A 19965-nucleotide genomic window follows, 5' to 3' on the forward strand; every position below is an offset into this window, starting at 1 on the left:
GATTCACGTACTGATACCATTGTATACTACAGGTGGCCGCAGTGGCAGTGGGTGTAAGTTGCATTTTAATGCTAGGCTGTGGGAGCTTGTTAAGGGTATGTATGAAGAAATACATAAACATATGTTCATCCATCTATCAATTTGGGGTGCGTGTATATAAGTATATATAGTATATGTATTGTGTTGCCAATTCTTCCCTTCTGGGTACAAAAACAGGATTCCCCGAAGAGATACTACACCGAACAGTTAAAATACACCTATTATACATAGGTTCAACTCAAAACATTATTGACTGTGGCTGACCTATAGCCAAAGAACTGTACTGTATATCAAATTTGATACAGGAAAGTGGCTTGAGGCATCTCGGAAAACTCTGTTATTGTGGCCAGGGTACAGTCAAATTAGGATATCAATTAGTATATGTACACCCATGTATCTCTTACCTATTAGCTGGTTCTACATGTGAATATCTTAAACAAATAGTAAGCGCCGTAAGGAAACTGTAGGGACATGGAAGAACAAATCAAATCCTAAATCAATCCACGGTCGATCACAGCCTAATTGGCACAGCCCCACTCACCTGCAGCTGGATCACTAACATGGAAGTGCCGACCGTACTCCTACGCCTACGGAGTATGTACATGTACAGGTCCAGCGATTCCTTGGCCATGACATACCCCCTGCTCACTAATCTATAATGGAATGTCACAGAGCATGCCCAGACACTCAATCTGAGGTAGATTTGATGATCCTAGACTACTTAATATGCTTGACAATAGACAACGTGCTACATACCAGAAAGACAGAGGTTGAAGAACAACAACAATATAGCTGGGATGTTATATGGTCCTCTGATATAATAGACAGTATGTACTGAAATAGACACCCTTAAGGGAGTATTTGTCGTGAAGCACACTGACTGTGCATGGTGTACAGCCTTCATGTTGACACTGCGAGACACCGAGTCCATCCCTGTTGACCTTCAAACCAAGTTCCAACTCCTCGACTTTGCAAAAAAATTTGTTAGCTGCATTACCTGGCCGACATCACAAAGGGTGTCAGATATACAGCCACTTTTAGGAAAGAAAGATGTGAACAAAGCCAAGGATCCAACAGCATTTGAAAAGCGAGCCCCTTTGCTGCAACCCGAGGCCCAGCGCCCTAACGCCCGAATAAAAGCAGACAACGATTGCCGTGATCACAACCAAATCCCACTCTCAGACCTTGTGGTGCAATTTATATCTCTCTGTAACGCCGTGGACACTGTGGTAACCGAGAAGCAGAGAGCAGGAATTGCGGCACAATTGATTGTTCAAGCCGCGCTCCAGGAGTCTCAAGTATTCGGCAATGCGTCTCCAGAAAGTACCAGGGAATATATCCCGAAGGTGGTTGCTAAACTGGATACGCCACCAACGCAGGACCGAGTAAAATCGGGTGGTTTTACAAGCTATCTCCAGTTGCCACCGATGGGGATCTCACTCGCTGCCCATATAGAAGCCCTATCCGAGAGAACGCCCCTGCGGTATCTCAATGACGCGATGTTTGATCTCCTGACAAGAATAATAAAATCGCTGGAACCTCCTGTACTCGTTCAGCTGGAACGAGGAAGGCTTGCTGGGTTGAGTCGTGCCGAAACACAGCAATTAAAGGACAAAGTGGGATTTTAACGATCGAAAACCTGCCCAATAACTTTGAAGCACGGATACCCTGCAGAGCATGGCTCAAGCTGAAATCGACAGGCATTGCAAGGGTGTAGAGGCTGCTGGAAGCAGAACAAACCAAGAACCGGACAAAGTTAAAACGATAGACCGACTCAAAGCCATATGTAAACCAAGTGTATATACGAAGACCTTTTCTGTTCTCTAATTCCACCTTCCTCTCCTGTTATATCTCCGCCACACGATATTTTCTTATTACAAACGCATTTAATATACAGGATAGACCCAGCACACCACAAAGCAAGCCTGCACCGAGATGGAGCGCAGGCCACAATAATTTGAAGTATTTCATCTACCCAAGTAACATGCGACGCGGGTCTTCGATGTACTCCTTAACCTGTAGTAGAGTCTGATTAGCGCGTTGCAGGGTATTTGAATAGAGTACCCGACAAACCTTAACGAGGAAAGTAACCGCCTCTCGACCATCCAGGAGTCGATGGTCATAAGTCAGAGCAAGATACATCATCTAGCCATACCGTTAGAGGCAAACCAACTACGAGTTACAAGTAAAGCTGCTCACAGGACGAATCTCAACTTTGCCATTCACAGCCACTGGCTTTTCCTTAATCGCATGTAGCCCAAGAACAGCTTTGAAAAATTAGACGCACTACTATATGAACGGTGGCTAGTGGATCATACCTGTCTGCGGTAAATTGATAATTGGTGTGCCCATTAGAGACCCAAAAACACCACCCTAAAGCACATCAGCACCAGTACAATGAAGCCATAGGAAAAGGGCAGGCACTGACATTGCTGATGGTAAAAGAGCCACCGGCCATATCCTCGATTGTAAGCTTGTTATCTCGTGCCTAGAAAGATCGTTTAGTAGCACAATTCCCACTAAGTCCACTTAGTTTAAGTCATGCAACGCACCTTCTTTCCGAGGTCTGCAATGGCCTTTTCAATACCAACAAGGTCCATGCTCTCAGCGTTGCGTACTACAGGGGTTACAAGACCCTTTTCCGTGGCAACAGCGACGCTGATATCCACATAATCGCGGTAAACAATGGTGTCACCGCCGTTAGGTCCTTCAATAGATGCATTAACAGCGGGAACATCTTTCATAGCCAAAACACAAGCACGTGAAAAGGCGCTCATGAAACCAAGTTTTACACCAGACTTTTTCAAGACATCGTCTTTGTATAGCTTCCGGAAATCCATAAGAGATGACATGTCAACCTCATTGAAAGTAGTGAGCGAGGCAGCAGTATTTTGAGATTGTTTCAAGCGTTCCGCAATTCTCAACCTCATTCTGTTCATTTTGACCTATAAAGACGTATTGCAATTCAGTATATATTTTTGTAAATAGTGGAGAAAGCGTAGGACGCACTCTTCGTTCCTCTCGGTTTCCGGGGCCAGGCTTCGCATCATTAGAAACTTGTGGTTGAGAAGCTGTCTGCGAATGTTTGACATCCCCGGGCTTTGATGTTGCCTGCTTTTCGGGAGCAGAGGCCTTTGCTGCTTCAGGTGAGGTCGATGGATTTGGTCCCGAGGGAACAGGCTTCTCGGCGGGAGAATCTTTTGGCTTTTCAGCGCTTTCTTCCTTTCTCGTCTCGGGGGCTTCTCCCAGCTCTATCTTGGCAAGGTCCTGCCCAACAGTTACAGTATCCTCCTCATTCACAAGGAACTCTTTGATAATACCAGAATTTGGCGCATTGACAGAAACGTCGATCTATAAAAAGTGAGTTGATATCCAAGCCCATGAACCACAAAACGCATGATTAGTAGCCACAGCCTACCTTGTCTGTCTCGATTGTCGCGATCTCTTCATCTCGTTCGACAAAATCCCCAACATCTTGTAACAAAGTAAATATGAGACTTGAAAAAATGATGTTCAGGGGAAGGGGGAGTGGGTTTCTAAAAGGCCATACGTTTCGAAAATTGTTTCAGTGTACCCTCGGTGATCGACTCCGCCATTTGGGGAACTTTAACAACAGAATCCGCTGGTCGATAGTTAATATCATATGCAGTTGAAAAGAAGCTTTCGTACCGTAAGTCCGAGTCTGATAACATCCACCAGACCCAATATTGGACCGAAAAAGATTGATGCTACTGATCAGTCAGCTTATATATATAATGCTCATCATTCCCTTCTTCTCTAACACGGCTGCTTCTCTCCCTCTGTATCCCGAGTATAGCATTGTAGAAAGGATTTCTTACCCCAAGGCGGGAACTTTTAGCGGACTAGAAGGTTCACCGACATATCTGGCACATTTTCGGAGGGTAACTGAGGTAAGATTCCTGCGACTACCAATACCGATGCTATAGGAGCCATGGGTCAATCGAGTGAGAACTTTGAGGCGTTGTTCGGGAAAACGTGCGAGCGATAATCGAGAAGCCATAATGACCCAGAAGTTTAGGGATAAACCGAGCCTCAATTATTCAATATGCGGGGTTTAAAGTCAAGAACTGGCCAGATTCAGTTGCCGGTAGGTGTTGTCCAGGCTGCAGTGAGCTCAACGAGATAGCAAAATGAGAGTGATGGAATCTAAATCAGCAATGGCAGGAGCTCCTAACCGGGCCGAAACAACCGGAATTTCCCTAATTGGCTCTTGCAGCCGGTAAGTCACGGAGTAATATTATTGCACTATACGGTAGTTCAGAAAAACTAATATGGCAATTTCTTACCCAACAAAAATACTTTACTACACTTAAATGAGGTACGAGACACCAATTAAGGAGTAAACATAACCAGACTGAAGCTGGTGCAAGTCCGAATCAAAACCAATCCTTTACCTTGATCTTCTGTTATTTTTTGTCTCTTTACAAACTTCATGATGTCCACCAATACTGTCACGTAGGTTGGCTTCAAAGGAAATAGATACTCAGCAATAGCTAACATGCTATCCCATGCAGGTCACTTTATCGCCGGTCTTTAAAACTTGCACTTGACTGGGCAGTTCATAGACAGCTTTGGCGTGGACAGGCAGTCTACATAAGGTCACTTTTTGAAGCAAACAAGGATGTGCGGGATCCACGCCAGCAAAAGGTATATTTAATCCCTACCTCCATCTGACTTTCCTGTAGCTCCTAGAAATAACTTATAGGGATCTTAATAGGTGATATTACGCGAAACAGAAAAGTTACTTGAGACCTGGAAACATCCCGATCCTTACAGAGCCCCAACTGCCCCAGGCGGTATGTGTTTGTCGTGTATATGCTACTTCTCGAGACAAATTGCTGAGTTTTTACAGGAAATAAATATGAGCGGAATCTCCCTGCCCGTGTACTACCCTGTACGTCAATCTTATATACTCTACGAAGTTTGCAACTAATGTACATATCAGACAGTTCTGAGAGCCATTGAATTAACGTCAGAAGTGCTGCCGGCACGAGGATTAGTTGCCATTAATAGTAAATCCGAGTTCCATCACTGTCGCCATGCCAATATAAAACCGTCACTCTCCTGAGCAACATGGCTCGTCGATGTAGCCAATACTGTATCCTGGAGAAACAGCAGACAATATACATAGAAATACAAAACTCGAGCTTTCAATAACATTGAAAAAAACAAAGCCGTAGGTGGTTTAAGGCATCATTGAGAAATGCCGATATCATTCCATGTCCGTGGACATAATGTACAACCATAAAATTAGAACAGAAACGCAGAGCCATAAAGGTGCCCAGTCCAGAACCCCATTATCACGTCAATAAAAACCGAATCACGCCGAATGACAAATCCCAGACATTAAAAAAAACAAACCTGACCAATCTAGAGCTCCTGGCTAGCTCCACCCTTCCCGGCCTTAGGGGTCTTCTTGGGAAGAAGGTCTATGTGGAATTAGTCATTGAAGCCAAAAAGGCACACGAAAGGGAACATACTTTGGTGGATATTGGGAAGAACACCACCCTGTGCGATGGTAACATGACCGAGGAGCTTGTTCAACTCCTCATCATTACGAATGGCAAGCTGCAAGTGACGAGGAATGATACGGGTCTTCTTGTTGTCACGAGCAGCATTTCCAGCAAGTTCGAGAATTTCAGCAGCCAGGTATTCAAGCACCGCCGCAAGATAGACGGGGGCACCTAGGAAACTCAGCTTCAAAAACTAGTCGAAATGCTAACATTTCAAGCAACTTACCAGCACCAACACGCTGGGCATAGTTACCCTTGCGGAGCAAACGGTGAACACGTCCAACAGGGAACGCGAGTCCAGCCTTGGACGAACGACTAAAACAAATGCAATTAGCAACAAGCTAATATTTTTGTTTTTATTTTTAAAAAAACAAAAATAAAAAAATAAAAAAAGACGTATTAGTGGGCTTGCGTACGATTGGGCGTTCTTGCTGCCGCTGGCCTTGCCTCCAGATTTGCCTCCAGTCATTATGACAAGTTGCTGAGTCAACGGAAACCTGTTTTCAAAGGCGTGTAGTTCGTGAAGGGACGGAGGGTAGTAATGGTTGGAATAAGGTATCAAAAAATACCTGGCCAGCGCGAGGAGGCGAAGGACATTTATAACAACGCGGTGAGGGTGACGTCGGGCTGCCTAGACGCCCGTAAGATCACCCTCTCGCTTAGCGGGGCTAGCCAATCATCATGTAGATCAACTTCCCGCGCCTATAAGGTTGGCGGTCTTTCCAGTTGTGGATGCTATCTTGGGGTTCCATTTTGAGCTACGTTTCATTTATTACTAGTGTCATTTCAATACAGTAAACCTAGCGTGATTTTTGTCAGTTTTATGTGGCCCCTGACGCGTTTCCCCTCATTTAATCATACAGATCATACAGCATCGTGACTGTATTGAAATTCCGCTTCTTTTGCACACCACAGGATCAACTGGGCTTTCACAGACCTGTATAAGTAGCGCGCCTCCCTCGTCACCGCGTCTCCCTCATTTCTATCTTCCTCACTCCGTCTTCATTCTACATCAACCGTCCACGCTACTTATCCAAATTATTTACTCAACCTTCATTTTTCTTAAATCCGCTGTACCTGCAAAATGCCTCCCAAAGCAGCTGAGAAGAAGCCTAGCACTGGTGGCAAAGCCCCAGCAGGTGGCAAAGCCCCGGCCGAGAAGAAGGAGGCCGGCAAGAAAACTGCTGCTGCTGCTTCTGGCGAAAAGAAGAAGCGTGGAAAGACTAGGAAGGAGACTTACTCATCCTATATCTACAAAGGTATGTGCTAGTCAAAATTTCTTAAACATCTGGATTTTGATGTCACTAACACAGAGCAGTTCTCAAACAGGTCCACCCTGACACCGGTATCTCGACTCGCGCGATGTCTATTTTGAACTCCTTCGTCAACGGTTTGTTTGCGCTAATTATACCTGGTTTTGAATGGATTTTCTAACTAATCTAGATATTTTCGAGCGCGTTGCTACTGAGGCCTCGAAGCTCGCTGCATACAACAAGAAATCCACCATCTCGTCAAGGGAGATCCAGACTTCGTATGTCTATTTTTTCGAGAATTAGTTTGACCCCTACTAAGTATTCGCAGTGTCAGGCTCATTCTGCCCGGTGAATTGGCCAAGCATGCCGTTTCGGAAGGCACTAAGGCTGTGACGAAGTACTCCTCTTCTGCCAAATAGGCTTCTTTTTTCGTTTTGTTTCTTAGTTTAATTTTGCAGGATTGTCTTTTTTAAACTGCCTCGCATCAATCATGGTTTTTGAGGTGGTGGGTTTCAGGGTGTTCGCGGGATTTCTCTTAATGTGTCATGGGATGGCTTTTATTTTTGTTTTGTTTTGTTTTTTTTTTCCTTCCCCCTTCTGACCGATTTTATGGTTATTAAGGACGTGAATGCGGTGTAACATAACACGGTTCTCGGAGGTTGATGGAACATTTACTATCCTCGTCGAGAATACGAAATCAGTTCGAGACTAGCTTTCTTTTCAGTTCTTCCTCGCAGAAGGAAAGGTTGGCGATCGGCTGCTATCCAGTAGCTACTGAAATTAAGGCCTTTGCTGTACTTGTTCCTAGTATCTCTATTCGCCATCATCTAGCGACTCGACTTCGTCGAGGGCTTCCACCCTTCCTTGGCAATAGCCAGTTCCCCCTTCGGTAAGAACATGGATAATAGGTGTGCCATGAACAGCCGCTACTCGAGCCTTCCAATCCAACCAATCATTTTCATCCTTAATAAGGAAGCCTATGAGCATGCTTGGGTCCATATCTTTGATATGGATTCGCCGCAGTCGGCGGGTGTGATATGTATCGATTTCCTCCTCGGAATAGGGCACACCAGGTTCTCGGAACGGTATTGCAGGGCGCGTATTGTGAGGATCAAGGTAGAAGAAATACGAACCCTGGGTCCCGATGAAGTAATGCGAGGCGGCCGGGCGTCCGCTAGAAAAAATATACAGAGCATCAGCGCTTAGCCCACCCGTCCTGGAACAAGTAGTGGCTAGTTGGGACATACCCTGCGATTCCTACTGACTGGGGAAAGTGTAATGCAGCTTTAAGGGCACCCCAGTACACCGGAGTAATGTGGTCGATTCCCAGTCTGGTTCCTATGAGAATCAATGTGGGCCGAAGGACTCCAGAATCATCACGGGCCACTTTTAAAAAACTTTCTTCATGAATGTCTGGGTTTTCGTTTGTGACATAGACCTTCGTTATTGGACCCTCGCACTGAGGTAGCAATGCCCTGTTTCGCTGATGAGAATTCCGGACATGTTTACTTTTGGGTAGACATACTCTATACATCTCGCGGTCGCGGAAGGCCCAAACCATTCGCCGGGGTATTTGCCACATGACTCTGACCCATATTTGACAAAACGGTGTATTGATAATGGGGCATCTGGATGGTCAGCAAATAGATATAAGAGTTGGGCCTCTTCGTTAGCATTGCGACCACGACGCCAATCTACCACTGATTAGTATTATGCGGCTACTGAAATATTGCTTATCGTCTCATACCACGGCCCAATATCAAGATTGACAGAGCATTAGCCAAGAGGCTCTGGCCGGATCTGATCATACAGCCCCATCCCGTATCAGAGGTGAAACCCTGTGAATCCATGAGTTGGCTTCTCAGGCGTACACTTAGGGACATTGAGAGATCTGCATCACTGCTGGTGAGTTTTGGTATTGGAGTAAGATTCGATCTATAGGTCATCCAAATCTTCGACTCAAAGTCTATCAGAAATTCTTCTGGCCAGCCGTGGACAGTTGTTTCTTGCGGTGGAGACTTGGCCTTGACGAAGCTATCATTATCTACTCGGTTCACGTCAGTTTCGTATTATAGCGCCCTGCTTTCATTTATATACAGGAATATATTCCGGGCTTACTGTATATCTCTTGTGATGCAACACCCTGCTGATGAGATGGGTATCTTATCCCCAGGCACCATAGTGCGGCATCTGGCTCGTCGTTTCTGGGTTCGGGGTCCCATAGGTACTGGACAATGCGTTTCCCACACCGTCCTATATCCACGCTATTCATATTCATGACAGTGGCAGCCAGGCGGCCTTGCCTCGTTGGTCGGTATTCCCAGCTATGTTTGGTGATTCTCTCGTTCGTTGCGAACCGATACGCCACAGCCGGGGGTTTAGACTAGATAGGAAACTAAATCAATGTAGTGTGTGTATATATATATATATATACACACACATAACCGAGCGAACCGAGCGGGGAGGCAAAATTCGCACGAAGTATTGAAGGAAATATTGGGATGATGGAGGGGAACACCACGGACGCAGAGAGTAGGTAACTGACAGAAACGTATACATGGAAAGCATTCGCTCCCAATGCTCTGCAATGGAGGCAGGTTCTGAATCGTCACGAGGTAAGATGCAAAGAGATCTAAGCGACATGCCGCAGACGTCATTAATCTACAGCATAAATAGCCATAATCAGCAGCTCTAAAAATATCTACAAACTTATAAACTGGCCTATTAGGTCTTGCTTTTTTAAAAAAAAATAAAAACATAAAAAAAACACTAGAAACAGCAGTAAAGATAACAATAGTTCTAGCTATGGTTAAGGGATTCCTGGAGTCACATACTCTGGTACAGTGTCCGAGTGGGGTGAAGGAGGCCACCGCCTGCTGTGATAAGAAAACAAGGTTGGGTAACTGTACATATTTCACAGTCATACAGGTTTATAGATACCCCCCGGCACGACGTAGTACCACCTCCCCAGAGCCTGCGTATTGGTAAAATTTTGAAATGACTGTGCACAGCCATTTGTAATAGTCACATGGCCAGTGGTCTGTACTTAAATTACACTTTCCTATATGATTATTTACTTGCCTGTAGTAGTTTGTAGTTTAATACTATATAATGTAAAATACAGTCCACATCAAAAGTTAATGAAAATGGCTTATCCACATTGGATTTCGGAATTTTACCTATTATGCAGGCCAGAGGTAGTTAAGTATGGAGGCGGTATAGAGTAGGTATGTAATAACTATGTACCTATATAGGTATGACTAAGTGCCACACCAAGATATAATTCTTAGGATAAAGAATTCAAGTTAATCTTTTATTATACTTTAGCTATAATAATAAACATAAAAAGCTGTATAGAAGTCCGACAGTAAAGTTAATTTTATTAAAATTCTAGATATTATCATTATGTAAGATCGAACACCTAGAAGCGGACCACCTTGTTATAGGTTGAACTCAATGTATTGCTCAGACACGGCCTTCGCTCCTATATAGGGCGCTAGATGCGACTGATCGGAGATCAGTCGTCTTGTACCATTTTATGGTCGAGTGGTTTTATCTCTACTAGCGCAGAGACAACCAACCCATCACATTATCCAGGATAATTATCCCAAGGGTTGATCCTTTATTACTCAGCCAATTCTTAGTATTTTTTATAATACTTATAAAATATGTGATTCTTATAGTTATTTATAGTATATAAAACTTTTATTGTATTTAAGCATAGGGTAAGGTTAAAATACAAATCTTACCCAAAATCACTGTAATCAAATCGATAATATTCGGATTAATCATTGCCAAGCCTGGCTAGATATATACCAAATATCTGAACAGCTTGTAATTTTAATTTACCTAATTTCTTTTTGCATGTAACAATAGCTATTTGCAATCGAGATTTTTTAGATAAAGGTACTTTATATAGAAACAATAAAAAATAAGATATTGTGGACCATTAATTTAAATATTTTGGTGGAAGAGGTGTGAATTTTCAGTATCTACGGCTGGGTGTGGAATACTGTAATCTCCTTAGTCCGAAAATGGTAAGACTAGGTTACAGGGTACACCCAATTGCCACGCCACTGCAAAAAGGTTAACTAGGCTTGGTGATACCAAGTCTGGCTCCCAATTCACTTATCTACCGTCTCCGCGGTCACACTAAATTAGCTGTGATTACAATACATTAACTACGCGACTCTGTATTTCATATATAGTAGCACTTTTTATACGCTTAATATCTTAACAACAACAAGTCAAGAGGGCCTAAAGTCTGTCGTACATAATAGTACAATAGCACATATATAAATACTAAACCTAGATCCTTATAGGATTTCTAGTTATTATATTTCAAAGAATACATTTACATATAGTGGTGTTTAAATAATCTTGTATTATAAGCTAATAAAAATCTTAAAAATTCCAATTAAATTACATAAGCATTCTGAAATATTTACATATTGAGGAATACTTCTATTTTTATTATCTCTATGTTGTTAAAATATTAAGGTCATAAAAAGTACTATTTTATATACAATACAGAGGCGCGCAGCTCGGTGGCCGATTACGTTCATATATTACCTAAGCGAGAGGAAAAGCCTGTTTCAATGGTTAGTTTTAGATGCTATCAAATACGTGGGTAAGCACACCATAATTAATGTTCACTAAACCTATCCATCCACACTTGGTAGAGGCTAAAATTACAGAATCCTAATTTTATCCATCGCCATGGCTCGTTCGAGCAAAGGGAAGGCTCGCCGCAAGAGACACAAACATGCAACCCCACCAGAGCCTGTTCGATGCAGTGAGAATCATTACCTTCAGTCCACCAACTCGCCCTGTCAAGCCCACCTCACCTTGCAGCAAGAGGCACGGAACACAGAAGGACGTAACTTATGGCGGCCTGGAACCCTTTTTCGCCATCAAGCAGTTCAGTTCGTGAGCGGAGGGGAATTGCAGCCCGAGCACGAGTACAGACTAGGTACCCCAGCGGTGGATATAATACATGATGAATCGGCATTCACTGCCGAAACAGCTAAAACCAACACGCCAGACAGAATGGAACGTGAAGCAGCAGATATTAGCGTGCAGTTCTCCTCGACTCCTCAGGTGAGGACAGGCCGCATACTGGAATCCCGGATCCAGTAATCAAACTGCACTTTGCCGACTCAGACGAGTATAGCGAGGATGAGGTAGTGTTTAGTGGCAGGCATAAATTTAACCAACATGATAGACCCTCCCTGATTGACCATTCAGGGGAACAAATAAATGCCAGTGGTATGCCCCAAAGTGGCCAAGATAAATGCGAAGTACCTCATAATCCTTTCCCGCCTACACTCTCTACCAACATATCCGCTATTCCAGAAGACATCCGGGCGCGCCAGGATAGTAGCTTAAAAAGACAGACCCTAGGTGGCAAACAAAATGAGACACGAGGAAACCGAGATGCTGAGGATGACCATGCGGAAAACCTCTTATATGAGGAGATTGATGTCCTTGCCGATTACATAGCAAATATCGACAGTGATTACTGTGACCTCAACCGTGCATATGGTTCAATACAGAGTCTACCCACGAAAGCATACGACCCCAAACCCGGGGGGCAGTACCCGGTGTCTGGCGAACACGATGTGGTAGCTGGCCATGGGAAACGCGAAATATACCATCCAGGAAGCAGTTATGTGCGGCGATTCGAGGAAAGTGAGTTATGCGACCAAACCCTTTTTAAAGACAAAAAGACAATTCTCCTCCCCTCCCCCTCCCACGAATATCTCTCTCCCTGCCATATATTGATATACTCTTAGTTTCACAAGCAACAACCCCAGATAGCAGACTACCAAGGACAAGCCCGCCAAATTGTGATGATAAAAGCTTGTCGAGCCACACATCTGATATCGAGTGTGAAGTGAGCTCTAGCAGCGAACTAGACGGCATAGAAAACCCGTCCCAAGAAGGAAAAGGGTATTTTATTTCGCGCAATAATTACAAGCCAGAATATAGTATGTTCGCCTCAGCAACTGCATTCGCTGATGCACTCGATTGGGATACATTTTATGACCTTGGTATTATGGATGTCGATAAGCCTAGCCCCCGAAAGAAGTGGAAGGGCAAGCGGCGGTCTCTACCACCGGAGTTTTCTGACAGCGAGCTTGGAAGGGAATTAACAATAGCGTGGCAGAATGACCGAGAAAAGAAGAAAGCAAAAAAAAAGAAGAGGGAAGATCTTCGTTCCAGAGGCCAGCTAGGCAGGCCCTTGGGCGGCGTTGATCTGAAAGCTAAATATTCAAATGGTATGGCCTTAGACGATTTAAAGGAAGAGATATGTCTTTTTCTACAGTCGTCAAAGATTAGGTATGAGAAACCTAACAGTACCCATTCGTCCGTATGGCTTCTTACGGAAAACGAGTTCTAGTTTACCTCTCCCTCCCATGACAAAGCAACGCAGGAAACTCGTGCATGAACTAGCACATTCCCTGTCACTGAATTCGCAATCTCGAGGGAAAGGGAATTCACGATTCCCTATCCTGCACAAGACTTCGCGTACCCTTCAGTACACGCATCGTACTATTTCCCAGGTCAACCAGATTTTTACAAGGAACCTCAAGCATAAAGCGAGAAAATCATGGGGACAGAATATTACCAAACCATCTAGAGTTAGCCGGCACCACCCCGATGGGTCCGTTTCATACATGGATGGTGACATTGTTGGAGCATCTGCACCAGAAATTGGAGTAGAAAACAAGGGGAGAGCCATGTTAGAAAAGATGGGATGGAGCACTGGAACTGCTCTTGGGGCTTCTAATAACAAGGGGATACTTCTGCCGGTTCCGCATGTGGTCAAAAACTCCAAGGCTGGTCTGGGATAGGCTTACAGTTCCACATACCCTATGTATAGCCCAATCAGCCTATAATACATATTCTATTCCAGGCATACTCAGACAAATCCCTAGTACAAATGGTGGTAGTAAAAAGGTAAACCGGTCACATGTATAATGTTGGTGAGGAGACTAAACGGAATGGTCTAGTCTACTGTTTGTTTCTCTTATGTCCATGGGTGATTGGTAGAGGCTGTGCATGATCTAATTCTCTAATGTGCGAGAAGAGTTGAGTCTTAGATGGGAAAGCGGAATTGCAAGTAGCACATTTAATGCTTTGGGTTTGATCCATCAGGCGTTGGGCTTTTTTAGCCCGTTTTTGTTTAGCCTTGCCTGGTGTCCTCCGGTTGGATTGTGGCGAATCTTCAATCCCGATGTCCTCAAAAATCTGGGGTAATATTTTTATAGATCCATTTAATTCATTTTCACGCTCAACATGAAGCCTGTTCTGGACCGATTTCCGCGATGTGTAGTTTGTGTTGTCCGAACTTAAACAGTCTCCAGAACTAGATGTATGTCCATGGAACTCGTTCCGTGACTCAGTAATGCCAATATGTTTCCCAAAAGATGATTCTAGCCCGTCTTCAATATTGGAACTAGCACTGTTGCTCAGTGGCTCATCGACTGGTTGAGGTTCATATAGACTAGCATTGGTTGATATTGCGGATGTTGGATTTGTATGGGCTGCTCCCTTTGCATGAAACCTTTTCTCGTGATCGTAAATTCCTTCCAGATGAAGCTGTTTATCTTGTGCCCTCATTTCCCAGCGAAGCTGCTTAATAGCCTTTAAATGTTTCTTGCTACGTTCGTGAGCGCCAAATTGATTCTGACTTTTGAATTGCTTGTTGCACACGACGCACACAAAATGCTCCATTTCGTTAGCAGATATATCAGATTCATCCTCTTGAAGGTCCTCTGATTGAGCCCAGTCCTGTACGACGTGGTCGCGCAAATTTGCCAAATTCGATGCCCGCGATCGTGCAGCTTGAGCTGCAGCCGACTGGCGTAGAACTTGTTGTCGCTGTAACTCACTTTGGATATTAGACTTGTATCGACGGTCACGCTTTTTTGCAAAAGCCACAAGCGACCTAACAGCCCCATTAAACTCGCGGATTGCTTCTTCTCGGCGTGCTTTGTTTTCCTTCTCCATCAATCTACGAACGCGGCGATCTGGAGCTTCAGAATACCGATAAACATCTTTCCATGCAAAAGATTTCTTCGTAGAAAAAGCAGTCCACGCAGCATAAAACGGTCGCACCACTTCTTCGAAGTCATCATCACGAAAGCCGAATGTTGGATAATCTGTGGGTTCGATCTTGTCCCATTGACAGGCTGTTCTTTCTTCCGAAGCAAGCCTAGCAAAAACTTCTCGAAGTCCACCATAGAATCCGTCTGAAGAGTCAGTGAATTCCATCCGAGGGTTAAATCTCGAAAACAACTTGAAGAGCTCGTTAGAAGTTGTCATGCGGGTGTTGTACGAATAGTCCACTTCTTCCCATCCCCCACCCCCTATGAACATATTGCGGTGAGAGTCATACCAAGCACGCTCTTGGGGGTCTGACAGGATCTCATAAGCAGATTGGACTTCTGCAAACAGTTTTGTAGCAGCCTCCACATTGCCATAATTTCTATCAGGGTGCAACTCCAAGGCCCTTCTTCTATATGCCTTCTTGATTCTAGGGATAATAAAGGGGAGTAATCAGCTTTGTTAAGTTGGACTGCAAGTGGTAGGAGGACTTACTCATCTCCAGTGGCATCCTGTTCTACCTGGAGGAGTTTGTAATAATCTGCCTTTGTTCCCTCGTCCGTGTTTCCATGCTCCTCCTGGCTTGCAGTAGAGTGGAACTGTCCCATGTGTATTGATATAATTTTGGTTAACGACTTCCCCAGCTAAGAGTAGTGAACGGAGAAGTTACTGTGTATAAGCAGCTGCCGTGGTACGTCCAGCCGGAAAATATGCTGCTTGCCTGGCTTGGCCAAATTAGTACTCCCGTGATATTCAGATTTCACGCGTTGAACACCTCACACAAACTCCCTAGGCGGGGTACTACCATTTGCCTCTATCAGCTGGTGCCTGTTGGTTGATTTACTGTATCGGAATGGTTTTGTCGATTGGTAATCTTCCTGAAGAGATACTCTATAATATCCTATTTTATTGCCATCCTTCCTCCTGCGCTGCTTTAGAACAGACTGCGCGCCAATTCAAATGCATTATAAACGAACCCTTGCTGTGGCGGTTCTATTGCCAATCTAAATTTAGATTCTGGGACCCTAAGCATGATTTGGCCACAAAGCTTTCGGGCCCAGCCTCTGCAGTGAATTGGAAAGCACTCTATATCTTAAGGCATATGAACGACCAATACACCTGTCAAATCTTGGACAGTATTCTTGCAAAGCAGACGGGCAGGATAGAAAAGTTTCGGTCAATAATTAAGCTTGGCTATGACGCCAAAGATGCTCTCCTACGAAATATATCAACAACAGAGACAGATGATTATCTAGCGAGGAGGTTTGTTGTTCCCTCTAACTCCAATTACAACATTGTCTGGGTCCGGCTTTTGACATTCTGTTGCGGCCATGAAGCTATTATTCCCGAGCACTCTTGGCCTGCATCCATCGGAGCATTGCGGTGAAGGAATGGAACAGGCTTAGAACCGATGAGACAGTACCTCTTGAGCGAGCACTAGGTGCCTTCGACCTTTTCATTCCCGAGAGTGGGTATGGGGGTGTAGAAGAAGTAGGTGGGCTTGTGAGGTAAAAAAGGATGATCTAATGTGTTAATACAGATAAGCAGCAGACTGGATATGATTGCTATGTCGGTTTTCTCACGGTATCCTGATATTGACCAATTCACGCCACGGCATAAGGCTATGGCTATTGCTTCTTGCCTGAGGGGAGATAACTTGATGGGCATTGGAGCGGGGCGTGAATATCATTCCTTGGAACACAACTTTTTAGGAGTTGCACTGAATGACTCGGAGCATAACTCACTTCCCCTGATATCAGCAGCTATATACTGCTATGTTGCTCAGAGGCTAGGTCTGAACGCCCGACCCTGTGGGTTCCCTTTTCACGTTCATGTCATAGTTAAACCCCCACGTGGCATCGATGTTGATGGTAATATACTTCGTGATCAAAGAGAGATCGAACCCATTTACATGGACCCATTTCGTTCGGACAGAGTGACCCCAGTCACTGAACTTCAAAGTCAGCTGAATTTTTTGGGCGCCTCAACTAATGAACAGTCAACATTTCTAAAGGAGTCATTGGTTTCGGAAATCGTTTTACGGTCCAGCAACAACATTTTAAATTCGGTTCGGCGCATGTCTCATTTCTCTGATGTGCGCCTAGGCCTAGTAGACATTGACAGCGCAAAGTACGCGGCTGTTTGGTCGGCAGTGCTTCTTACAGACCCTTCTCAGCCGGCGGCGTCTAGGCACCATTTACCTTGGCTGATGGAACTGTTTGCTACAGAGTTCCCATCTGACGCCTTTCTTATTGAGGAATATGTTGCGCCACTCTTTCTTGGTATGCGCGAACATGACCACATTCTTGAAAGTCTACACGTCATGAGGGCTGTGGATGAAATGCCAAAGCAGATTAAGAGACGCGCCTTGCACAACGGTAGTATCAAGTATCAAATAGGCCAAGTCTTTCGACATCGGCGCTATGATTACAAAGCAGTCATTACAGGTTGGGACATAGAGTGTGATGCTGGTGACCAATGGGTGAGGCAGATGGGCATCGACCGGTTGCAACATGGCAGGCACCAAAGTTTCTACCATGTTCTGTGCGTTCATTTATGCCTGTATAAGTGGACTGTGCTAATGGTTGTTCAGTGTTGAAGATAGAAGTGTGCGGTATGTGGCTGAGGAAAATATTGATCCTATGTCACCACCTATCTCGGAGCTTCCAGTGTCTCTTACTTCTGCAGCGGGGAAGCACTTCAGACGATGGGATACAGGGGCGCGGAGATTTGTGAGCAATATACGAGATGAGTATCCAGATGACTGAGTGGTATATTGGATTATTAGGTTCAAGTTTATATGATACTACTTTACAGGGTTGTATTGTTGAGGTAATTTTAATTACATGTGCCTGCTATATGAATATGATGTAGGAGAAGGTGGGAATAGTTAGGAATTGGCCTAGAATAATAGTCAGGGTGGCTGGGAATTTATGTCTATCTATCTATCTATATATATATCTCTTGAAAAACTGATGGACCGGCGGACAAATCTCATTTAACAACCAGGCAATTTCCCCCACTGAAATTTCTCTAAAAATTTTAATATTGTCAGAGGAAAGTGAACCACTAAGCTAACCAGAATAGGAATAGCCATTAGAATTAGCTTAGAGGAGATAGGCTGTGAATAATATTCTATAATAGTATTAAATAATATTGATAGCGTGGGGGATAGTTATATTAATAATATTTAAATCAAATAATTCTATATAAGGGGATATATGTAGCACGTTTAGCTCAAGGGGAAAACAGAAACAGTTAATCTTATTAATATTAGTGTAGCTCGTTAGTTCGGTTTAATAGTTAGGTAAAGCCATGAGATTAATATAGTCGGACACCGAATGGCCCAGGACACCGAATGGCCAGCTTTCTCACCCCCCCTCCCCCCCCTTCTCTTAAAAACTTCATCTCAATTTTTCTAGTCATTTGATCGATATTATTAAAAACTTCAAAATGAGTGCCATTCCTAAAGATAAAAGGATGCAAATGGGTATTAACACATGGAATATAGCCAATTTTAATCAAAAACTGCCTGTGCTAAGGCATTTGAAGTGCCTAGAAGAACTTTTTGCTATTAACTTAATAGAATAACTTCCCGCAAGGAAAAACTTGCTAATAGTCGAAAATTATCCAATCTTGAAGAAGAAACATTAAAAAGATAGATTATTAATATGTATAAGCGTGGTTTACCACTGCAGATTTCCTAAGTTTAATATCTTGCAGGACTTTTAAGCTTCGTTGTTATCCCAGGCCTCTATCTTAAACCTAATTAGTAATTGTTGGAAATAGGAGCCTAATATATCAGGCACCTATTACTACTGCAAAATATCAGCAAAACCATGGAAAAATTATAAGTCATAATTTATAAGTCACAGAAAACTATAAAATATTTCAATCTATTTCTATAAGATTCTATAAGAAATTGATTGGCTATGTCATCCCGGATGACTAAGATGTATAGTGCCTGACGAATATGGCTCCAACACGTAGGCACTCCGAAGACACGATCCCACATCATACGATCCCAGATCGTATGATATGGGATCCCACGGCAGTGCACTGGAAGACCTCGGTAGACATTAGGTTAAATAGCGGTCTGCTACCTTAGGTAGCAGACCAGAGAGAGAGAGAGACAGAGGACTCATCAAGGACAGCTTAGGCAATACATTCCTTCAGAAGACTCAATAGAATTCCCTCAGTCCTCCCCAGGGCCGCCATCAGGGCGGCCCCTGGGGGCCCCCGTCCCCTATTCGACTGTCCCTACAGCTCATAGTGTTCTACTACCTCGTCCAGTCCCCTACCTAACCGGCCGTGTGATGAGCGATATTGCAGCTATATAACTCTGTTAATTTTAAAGCAAGTCTTACCTGAACTTTAATATTAATTTATTTACCCAAAAGGAAACTAAAATATAAATAAAAAGCAGGTCTTTGGAAGTAATTTTTATAATAATAAAACAAGCAATTTAATTTATTTAATATATTATTATTATAAGAATATAAGAATCTATTAAAGATATTACTAATATTTATTATACCTTACTTCCTCTACTGCCTTCCTCTAATAGTTATAAGCCTGGTATAGCTATAAATACTATTTTATTTAACTTAATTTTATCTTCTTATATCTTATTATTTAACCTGCTGAATGCCTATATTATTTAATATACCTTCCCGAATTGCTTACTATTTTAAATTTATAAAGGTGTTCTATATATAGGACAAACCGTATTATACTTATTAGTATTAATATCAAGCAGGTTAATATTAATACCATATAGATTTAACTAAGGTGTAACAATTTATCAAGCAAATAACTAGCTATTATAGTTTAATAATATCAGGATTATTACTTAAAATAAGGGTGTTGGATTATATAATCCTATATAGGTATTAAACAAATATACAAGGAAGCCTTAGTACCCTATTTTTAAATATTAATAAAAGGGCTAGTTTAATACTGACCTTAATACTAAAAAGTACCTATGTTATACTATTTGTAATATAATATAAAATCTAAGGAATATA

General features: G+C 43.2%; 8 protein-coding genes across 8 annotated transcripts; 4 read left to right on the forward strand and 4 right to left on the reverse strand.

The window, feature by feature from the left end:
• Positions 1–941: 941 nt before the first annotated feature.
• On the forward strand, positions 942–1667 carry ATNIH1004_006947 (uncharacterized protein; the record flags this gene model as incomplete). The annotated part of the gene is made up of 1 exon (XM_033571574.1): positions 942–1667. One exon carries the CDS (start codon positions 942–944, stop codon positions 1665–1667), a length of 726 nt encoding a protein of 241 aa, XP_033424889.1.
• Positions 1668–2010: 343 nt separating this feature from the next.
• KGD2 (putative dihydrolipoamide succinyltransferase) lies at positions 2011–4060 on the reverse strand (the record flags this gene model as incomplete). Its single annotated transcript, XM_033571575.1, has 11 exons — positions 2011–2055; positions 2113–2184; positions 2239–2306; positions 2358–2412; positions 2468–2527; positions 2592–2984; positions 3049–3390; positions 3458–3513; positions 3590–3661; positions 3709–3767; positions 3879–4060. The coding sequence occupies 11 exons, from the start codon at positions 4058–4060 to the stop codon at positions 2011–2013; spliced, it is 1404 nt and encodes a 467-aa protein (XP_033424890.1).
• Positions 4061–5430: 1370 nt separating this feature from the next.
• HTA1 (histone H2A) lies at positions 5431–6042 on the reverse strand (the record flags this gene model as incomplete). The annotated part of the gene is made up of 4 exons (XM_033571576.1): positions 5431–5489; positions 5541–5744; positions 5800–5888; positions 5990–6042. The coding sequence occupies 4 exons, from the start codon at positions 6040–6042 to the stop codon at positions 5431–5433; spliced, it is 405 nt and encodes a 134-aa protein (XP_033424891.1).
• Positions 6043–6657: 615 nt separating this feature from the next.
• On the forward strand, positions 6658–7245 carry HTB1 (histone H2B family protein; the record flags this gene model as incomplete). The annotated part of the gene is made up of 4 exons (XM_033571577.1): positions 6658–6832; positions 6892–6963; positions 7017–7104; positions 7155–7245. The coding sequence occupies 4 exons, from the start codon at positions 6658–6660 to the stop codon at positions 7243–7245; spliced, it is 426 nt and encodes a 141-aa protein (XP_033424892.1).
• Positions 7246–7639: 394 nt separating this feature from the next.
• Positions 7640–9104, reverse strand: ATG4 (cysteine protease ATG4; the record flags this gene model as incomplete). The annotated part of the gene is made up of 5 exons (XM_033571578.1): positions 7640–8000; positions 8074–8301; positions 8352–8520; positions 8574–8870; positions 8945–9104. The coding sequence occupies 5 exons, from the start codon at positions 9102–9104 to the stop codon at positions 7640–7642; spliced, it is 1215 nt and encodes a 404-aa protein (XP_033424893.1).
• Positions 9105–11545: 2441 nt separating this feature from the next.
• On the forward strand, positions 11546–13683 carry ATNIH1004_006952 (putative R3H and G-patch domain protein; the record flags this gene model as incomplete). The annotated part of the gene is made up of 4 exons (XM_033571579.1): positions 11546–11926; positions 12202–12517; positions 12724–13168; positions 13230–13683. 4 exons carry the CDS (start codon positions 11546–11548, stop codon positions 13681–13683), a joined length of 1596 nt encoding a protein of 531 aa, XP_033424894.1.
• A 160-nt stretch (positions 13684–13843) lies between these two features.
• ATNIH1004_006953 (putative C2H2 finger domain protein) lies at positions 13844–15546 on the reverse strand (the record flags this gene model as incomplete). The annotated part of the gene is made up of 2 exons (XM_033571580.1): positions 13844–15368; positions 15434–15546. 2 exons carry the CDS (start codon positions 15544–15546, stop codon positions 13844–13846), a joined length of 1638 nt encoding a protein of 545 aa, XP_033424895.1.
• Positions 15547–16850: 1304 nt separating this feature from the next.
• ATNIH1004_006954 (YccV family DNA-binding protein) lies at positions 16851–17706 on the forward strand (the record flags this gene model as incomplete). Its single annotated transcript, XM_033571581.1, has 2 exons — positions 16851–17482; positions 17532–17706. The coding sequence occupies 2 exons, from the start codon at positions 16851–16853 to the stop codon at positions 17704–17706; spliced, it is 807 nt and encodes a 268-aa protein (XP_033424896.1).
• Between the last annotated feature and the right edge of the window lie 2259 nt (positions 17707–19965).

This window comes from Aspergillus tanneri, assembly GCF_003426965.1.
Source record: "Aspergillus tanneri strain NIH1004 chromosome Unknown AapTan_7_pilon_pilon_pilon, whole genome shotgun sequence".
NCBI classification, from domain to species: domain Eukaryota; kingdom Fungi; phylum Ascomycota; class Eurotiomycetes; order Eurotiales; family Aspergillaceae; genus Aspergillus; species Aspergillus tanneri.